The 8,323-nt window shown below is 46.6% G+C and overlaps 1 protein-coding gene across 1 annotated transcript; it reads left to right on the top strand.

Annotated features, from left to right (window-relative positions):
• Positions 1–1,594: 1,594 nt before the first annotated feature.
• On the top strand, positions 1,595–3,535 carry Htr1d (5-hydroxytryptamine receptor 1D). Its single transcript, XM_008848578.2, has one exon. The coding sequence runs from the start codon at positions 1,729–1,731 to the stop codon at positions 2,851–2,853; it is 1,125 nt and encodes a 374-aa protein (XP_008846800.1). The 5' UTR covers positions 1,595–1,728; the 3' UTR covers positions 2,854–3,535.
• The last annotated feature ends 4,788 nt before the right edge of the window (positions 3,536–8,323 follow it).

Here is an 8,323-nt window from a genome sequence, read left to right as displayed (position 1 = left end):
TACTACAGGCGTGCACCACCACGCCCAGCTGCTTACTTATTTTTATTTTATGTGTGTGAGGGTTTTGCCTGCATGTTTCTAAGTGTACCTGTGTCTTTCAATGCCCACGGAGACCAGAAGAGGGTGTTGGATAGCCCCTAGAACTAAAGTTATAGATGGCTGCTGCTAGCTGATACTGTGGGTGCTAGGAACTGAACCCAGATCCTCTGCAAGATCAGTCAATGTTCCTAACTGATGACCTGTCTCTTCAGCCTATTGTAGTTTTTTGTTGTTGTTGGTCAAAGCAGTGTTTTTTGGTTTTGTTTGTTTGTTTGTTTATAGACAGTCTCCCTGTGTAGCCCCAGTTTGCCTGGAACTTGCTATGCAGACCAGGTTGACTTTGAATTCACAGAGATCTGCCTGCCTCTGCCTCCTGAGTACTGGAATTAAAGGCGTGTGCCACAAGGCCCGGAGGTTTTGTTTTAAGAATCATTTGTGTACCAAGCATAGTGGTACATGCCCATGATCCCAACACTCAGGAGGTAAGGCAAGAAGATCAGGAGCTCAGGACCAGCTTGGGCTACATGAGACTCTGCCTCAAAAACAAACAAAAAAAAACCCTAATACCTCCAAAAAAGTCATTCATACTCACTTTAGGAAATGTGGAAAGTTCAGGTGAATCAGAGAGTCACTCCACACTCCAGACTATGTGTGGTGACAGTCTGATGTTTTTTCTGGAGGCCCTGTTTCCTTCAATGCCCTGTTTGGTTTTGTTTAGCTTCCATTACTGCATAGAGTGATGCTTTCTGATTCACAGTTTACAGAGCTGACTTCATGTGCTTGGAACAAGCCTGTGAGGGTTGCAACAGCTAGGACACTGTCCCCTCTGGGAATTGTGGGGGTGGGGCACATCCCCTCCCCTGTGTTCTCAGTTTTGAGAACCTCGAGTTCACAGCAGCAGGGACAGCATAAAGCAGTAGCCTTTTAATCTTATACTTTCAACTTTCAGAATCACCCTTCTAGAATCTAACTCTGCTTTTTTCTTCTTTAAACTCTAGAACTTCTGAACACGTGTCCGTCTCAGTGAACGGTAGCGAACCATTTGTTTTGCCTTCTTGCATTCTTTGAGTCTTAGTAACGGGAATGTTTTGTCTAAGTGAGACTCAAAGCCATCAGTGGGACAGGAACCAATGTTAAGTACTCATGATGTGGCCAGACAACCCTGGGAAAATGGAGCTGTTGACAGCACTGCTTCTCTGAATCAGATGGTATTTCTTTATGTCTTCAGTTTTAAAAGCTCCCTGGAAGCAACCTGATATCCAGAATCCTCTCTGAATAGGGTTGGAGGAAGTGCTGAAGTTTTCATTAAACATATTGAAGTCTCATCATTTGAAAAAAAGCCCAAATACCCAAAGCAAAAGCCATAGGAGCTCTGAGTAGAGAGCATCTTCCTGTGATACCCTGGTCACTGTCTAGACAATTCAGCATGTGGCCTCTGGGCCGGACCATCTACTGGGCAAAGTTCCAGAACCCTGAGATGTCTTGGGATCCATCTGCTTCTGGGAGCAGCTGGTGGTTACCAGGGTGTCTTTTCCTAGCCCTGTCTTGATGTCTTTTTTGCTGTGGTCTGTTCTGATATATGGCCTCCTCTGCTGTGAAGTCAAGGGATGACCTTGTTCTTGGGGTGGCACAACTGCAAAGGAAGGAGACCTGTGTGTAGAAATCTGTGTGGAGAGAGAACCACCAAGCATGTCTCCATCAAACCAGTCCGTAGAAGGCCTTCCCCAGGAGGCTTCCAACAGATCCCTGAATGCTACAGGGACTTGGGACCCAGAAGTCCTCCAGGCTCTCCAAATCTCTCTTGTGGTGGTCCTTTCCATCATCACGCTGGCCACCGTTCTCTCCAACGCCTTTGTACTCACAACCATCTTACTCACCAAGAAGCTTCACACTCCAGCCAACTATCTCATTGGCTCCTTGGCCACCACTGACCTCCTGGTTTCTGTTTTGGTTATGCCCATCAGCATCGCCTATACCACTACCGGAACCTGGAACTTTGGCCAAATCCTGTGTGACATCTGGGTGTCTTCTGACATCACATGCTGCACAGCCTCCATCCTGCATCTCTGTGTCATTGCTCTGGACAGGTACTGGGCCATCACAGATGCCCTGGAGTACAGCAAACGCCGGACAGCAGGCCACGCTGCGGCCATGATTGCAGCAGTCTGGGTCATCTCCATCTGCATTTCCATCCCTCCGCTCTTCTGGCGACAGGCCACGGCTCACGAGGAGAAGTCAGATTGCCTGGTGAACACATCTCAGATCTCCTACACCATCTACTCCACCTGTGGGGCCTTCTACATCCCGTCCATCTTGCTCATCATCCTCTACGGCCGCATCTATGTGGCCGCCCGGAGCCGCATCTTGAAACCACCCTCCCTCTACGGGAAACGCTTCACCACAGCCCAGCTCATCACCGGCTCTGCAGGCTCTTCACTCTGCTCGCTCGACCCCAGCCTCCACGAGAGCCACTCGCACACGGCGGGCTCCCCTCTCTTTTTCAACCAGGTGAAAATCAAGCTGGCCGATAGCATCCTAGAGCGCAAGAGGATCTCCGCAGCACGAGAAAGGAAAGCCACCAAGACCCTGGGCATCATCCTGGGGGCCTTTATCATCTGCTGGCTGCCTTTTTTTGTGGCGTCCCTGGTCCTCCCCATCTGCAGGGACTCTTGCTGGATCCACCCAGCCCTCTTTGAGTTCTTCACCTGGCTGGGCTATTTAAACTCACTCATCAATCCCATCATCTACACCGTATTCAACGAAGACTTTCGGCAGGCTTTTCAGAAGGTTGTCCATTTCCGGAAGGCTTCCTAGTCGAATTTGGGGGTGACTCTTGTTTATCTTGTTATGTCTTGTAACCCAACTGGGATTGCCTTTTGTTGTTGCTCTTCCTGAGACCTGGATGGATTCATGATTCTTTGGTCTTGGATCACTCAAAAGTCTTGTTCTGTGTTCTATTGTATAGCATCTTTGTGACTTCTAGACTGCCCAAGCCATTGTGTGAAAGGGGCAGCACTGAAGACTTCTCTTAACATAGTATTTTCATGGCTCTTGGGGTGGAAGAAACAGGAGCCATGGGACTGAGGAACTGTCTGATTCTCTAGAAAAAAGAGCCCAGGCACAGAGGGAAGGCTCTAGTCTACCTGGGATTTTATATGACCTGAAATGGGAGAGAATTTGGACAGAATGGAGGGGTCTGCATCTCCTATAGCCCTTAATTAGAAAATAGCACCCAGGGATTTCTCCACTGGGTCTTCCTTATGCTGAATCACTCTGGTTGTCTGAGGGGAGTGGTAACCAATCCCACACAGTGACTTGTAAATATGAAAGGTAGCAACAGGGACCAGATCCACTGCTCTACGTCCTTCATTCTTCCAAATAGTTCTATACCACCTTAATGTTCTGAAGTTAAAAACCACCGTCACCCATTCAAGTAGACTGACAAGTGTTGGACCCAGCAAGTTTTGAGTGGGACACCCCACTCTGATTTTTTTTCTGAATTGTTTTTTTATATCTCATTCTCAAGTTCTTAAAATGTTGAGTCTTAATCAAATAAAAAGCATGAGACATAGTGAGTAGTGACGTCTCTTTTAAATTTTTTTTATTATTTTTATTTTATGTGTATGAGTGTATGTGAGTGCATCTGTGTCATGCAATGTATGTGAGTGCATCTGTGTCGTGCAATGCCTTGGAGGTCAGAAGAGGGCTTTGGATTCCCCTGGAAGTGGAGTTAAGGATGGTTCATAGCCACCATGTGGGTGCTGGGAATTGAACCTGGGTCCTCTGCAAGAGCACTCAGTGCTCTTAACCACTGAACCATCTCTTCAGCCCCATGGAGTCTCTTTTAAAAATATATATATTTATTTTTGTGTATGTGTGTGTGATATCTATGTGTGTGTGTGTGAGGGTACAGGATGCTACAGTGCATGTGTGGAGATCAGAGGACAAGCTCAGGTGTCAGCTTGCCTTCTATTATGTTTGAGTCAGTCTCTCTTGTTTCTGCCACTGCCCTACATATGCCAGGCTAGACCTTCTATCTCACCACAGGCGGGCTGGGATTACAGACATGCAACACCAACACCACATTGGGCTTTTCACATGAGTTCCAGGCCTCAGATTGTCATGCTTACACAGGAAGCTTTTAACTTGCTGAGTCATCTCAGCGAGTGAGTAGTAAAATTTGGGGGTGATACTTTTCCCCTTCTGCCTGGGTGTACAAACATTCAATTCACCTCATTTCTAGCATTCACTGAGCACCCACCTCACGCCAGGTCTTGTGCCCAAAACTGTTGGGATTTGCTTTGAGAGTGAGCCTCATAACCCTGGATGTCAGTGTAGCATGAGGATTAAAATCTCAGGACCTAAGGGCTCAAAAGATGGCTCAGTGGTTAAGAGCACTGGTTACTCTTGTGGAGGACCAGGGTTCGGTTCCCAGCACCCACATGGCAACTAACAACCATCCTTAACTCCAGTTCCAGGGAATCTGACACCTTCTTCTGGCCGCCACGCACATTGCATACATATGCGCACTTACATACATGCAGGCAAAACACTCATACACATAAAATGAAAATTAATTAGTCAATTAATTGATTTAATAAAACTCAAGGGCTGGGCATGGTGGCATATGCCTTTAATCCCAGCACTGGGGAGGCAGAGGCAGGTGATCTCTGTGAGTTCAAGGCCAGCCTGATCTACACAGTGAGTTCCAGGCCAGTTGGGGCTATAGGAAGACCCTGACTCAAAAAAAAAAAAAAAGAAAGAAAAAGAAAAAAGTATACATTGTGTTTTTACAAGAAAAAAAAATAAATGAAAAAAAAAAAAAACCCAAACAAACAAAACAAAACTTCAGGACCTGGGGCCAAGGCTCAGGATATAGTTCAGTGACAGGGTGCTTGCCTAGCATGTGTGAGGTCTTGGGTTTGGTTCCAGCCCTGAAGGAGGTGGGAGGGAAAGACTGACTCAAGACCTGATGCTTCAGTTCAAAACCAAGTGCTACCAATCCCCAGGTGGGTGCACTTTCTCTTTCTTTCTTTCTTTCTTTCTTTCTTTCTTTCTTTCTTTCTTTCTTTCTTTCTTTCCTTTCTTTCTTTCTTTCTTTCTTTTGTGTGTGTGTGAGTGTATTGCTTGCATGTGTGTAAGTGTACCCCCGTGTTGTGCAATGCTCACAGATGTTAGAAGAGGGTGTCAGATCCCCTAGAACTGGAGTCAGGACAGTTGTTAGCCAGTACGTGGGTGTTGGGAATTGACCCCAGGTCCTCTGCAAGAGCAGTCAGTGCTCTTAACTGCTGAGCCATCTCTCCAGCCTGGGGTATACTTTTCTTAATCCTTCTATGCCTCACTTCCCTCAAGTATAAATGACCCTCAAGTATAAAACGGAGATGATAATAGCTATGTTGTATAAATGACATGGCTCTTGACACAAGATTGTTTATCATTTTGGAGATATGAACATTGACCTACTCAAGGTCAAGGGGCAGTAAAAAAATCACAACAGCTACTTTTTATCAAGTGCCCTTGATGCCTCTTCCATCCATTTTTCTCATTTGTTCTTCCTCATTTTACAGATGCACGAGAGAAACATGCCTGTCTGTGATTAACGGAAGGCTCCATAGAGAGACACCACTTCACAGGCGTGGGAAAGATGAGCCCTGGGAGATGGGAGGACAAGGGAGTGGGTCTGCCATGAGGCAGTTCTGGGGAGAAGGAGCAGAACAGAGGAGGGCAGAGCAGGCCAGCCGAGGTGAGAAAGAGAGGGAACAAATCTTCAGAGGTGCTCTGCGGGGGCCTCTGTGTGTTGAAGGAGGGGTGAGAGTCAGAATATGGGGCGTCAGGAAAGGAAAAGGAAGGCTAGGAGGGAGAAGAGGTTAGTTACCCGGAGGGAGAGGTTTGTGCTGATGTGTTTCAGAGCCGTCCCTGGACCACCTGCATCTGTCTTCCCAGGTGCTTGCTGACACTGGGTCCCTGGTCTCAATCTCAGATCTGACGAGAACGAGGAGTTTATTTATTTATTTATTTATTTTGAGACTGACTGTGTTGCCCAGGTTGGCCTCAAGCTTCTGACCTCCTGCTTCAGCCTCTGGAATAGCTGAACTATGGGTACATAACCATGCCCAGTGTCCTAGGTCATTGGCTAAGAGTCTGTATTCTAAATAAACCCTCTCTCTACACTTAGGTGATTGTTATGCTTCTAGAACTTGGGAATGGTGGAGTCAGTTTCTAGAGGATTGTGAGGCCTCCCCCTGAGCCCAGGGACACTCAGTATTTTCACTGTTGTCTTCTTTGCCTGGTGGACCTTACCCTTCTCTTTCCCTTTATTTCTTTGTCCCTCCCTCCCTCCCTCTTTCCCTCCATCTCTCCCTCCCTCCTTCCTTCTCTCTTGCCCTCCTCCCTCCCTCCCTCCTTCTGTCCTTCCCTCCTTCCCTTCTGTGTGTGTTGTTTGTGGGAGATGTATGCCTGTATGTACCTGTGTGTGTGAGTATACCTGCCCATGTGCACACATGCAGAAGCCAGAGAAAGACATCAGGTATCTTCTTCTATCCACCTCTACGTTATTACCTTGAATTCCCTTCTCACTGAACCTAAAGCTAGCTGTTTAGGCTAGGCTGGCTGGCCAGCAAGCTCCCAGGAACTGCCTGTCTCAGCCCCTCAACACTGAGGTTATAGACTTACATGACCATGCCTGGCTTCTATGTGGGTCCTGAGGATTTGAACTCAGGTCCTCATGCTTGCACAGCAAGTGCTCTTACCCATTGAGTCATACTCCATCCCCCCATTTCTTTTTCTTTTTTAGAGACAAGATCTCATATAGCCCAGGCTCTCCTCCAATTCTCTATAGAGCTGCATGACTTTAAACTGAACCTCCTGCCTCCACCTCCCTGAGTGCTGGGATTACAGGTGTGCACCACCATAGACAGTTTATGTGGTGCTGGGGGTGTGCACTGGCCAAGCACTCTGTCAACCAAGTTATATCCCTGGCCACTGCTTTCTTCCTTTGAGGTTTCTTTGCCCCGACTCTTCCACATTGCTTTGAGCCATCTTCCTGATGAAGGAAAGCCTAGGAATTTAGAGTCTTAGCAGGAGCTTGAGGTGTGGCTCAGTGACAGTGGGCTCAGGCTTTGATGTCACATACAGGGTGCTGAGTCCCAGTAGTGCCACTTAGCAGTTGTGTGGCCTGGGGGCAAATTGCCTACAGTCTGTAGCTTCCAGTCTACTGAGCTGGGGCATTAGTATTGAACCCATGGGGTTTTGTGAGGATTGAATGAAATAGGGATTGTAAGCACTTTACACAGGAAAATGTCACTGGCTGCTACTTGAGAGCTTTGAGCAAAGAAGTTCAAATGTCAAAGGCTTACATGCCTTTCCTGACTAGAACAAAAGTCAACAACTTTTTAAAACAGCTTTATTGAGATACAACTCACATGTCATACAACCTATCCCTTTAAAGGGCTGGAGATTTGACTCAGTGGTAGTGTTTCAAGGCCATGGGTTTAATCTCCAGTGTCGTCATCATCATCATCATCATCGTCTTCTTCATCATCTTATTATTATTATTAATTATTATTATTATTTTGGGTTCCTTTGAGACAGGGTCTCCCTGTAGTCACAGCTTGCCTGGAACTTACTATATAGACCAGGCTGGCCTCAGTCTCACAGAGATCCTCCTGCATCTGCCTCTCAAGTGCTGAGATCAAAGGCACCCCCATGCTCAGCCTTACTGGACTTTTTATATAAATGGAATCCTTGCTGCTTGATGGGGCCTGTGATTCCCACACTTAGAAGACTGTGGCAGGACAAGTAATGGAAGTTTGAGACTAACTGCTATATGAGGCCAGTCAGCACTACAAGCATAACAAGACCCTGTCTCAACATAACAAAACAAAACAAAACACAGCAGAAAAATTAAAACCAGAACCCTACAGCAGGTGGTCTTGGAGTCTGGCTTCTTTTACTTATATAACATTTTTATGGCTCATCCCTATTCCAGCGTATTATTTCTTATTTATTTATTTATTTATTTATTTGTTTGTTTGTTTGTTTATTTATTATCTTTTCAAAGCAGGGTCTCCCTGTAGCCCCAGCTGTCCTGGAACTCACTATGTAGACCAGGCTGGCCTTGAACTCACAGAGATCCACCTGCCTCTGCCTCCCTAGTGCTGGATCTACAGGCGTGTGCCACCACGCCCAGCTCCTATTTATTTATTTTAAAAAATATTTTATTTAGGCGGGCATGGAGACGCACACCTTCAATCCCAGCACTCAGGAGGCAGAGGCAGGTGGATCT

Source organism: Nannospalax galili, unplaced genomic scaffold, assembly GCF_000622305.1.
Source record: "Nannospalax galili isolate Female #2095 unplaced genomic scaffold, S.galili_v1.0 scaffold184, whole genome shotgun sequence".
In the NCBI taxonomy this organism is placed as follows: Eukaryota; Metazoa; Chordata; class Mammalia; order Rodentia; family Spalacidae; genus Nannospalax; species Nannospalax galili.
This window is presented reverse-complemented; position numbering and strand designations above follow the sequence as displayed.

Bases quoted from the DNA above. Each gene is read 5' to 3' on its own strand.
- Htr1d (XM_008848578.2), top strand. From the start codon at position 1,729: ATGTCTCCATCAAACCAGTCCGTAGAAGGCCTTCCCCAGGAGGCTTCC.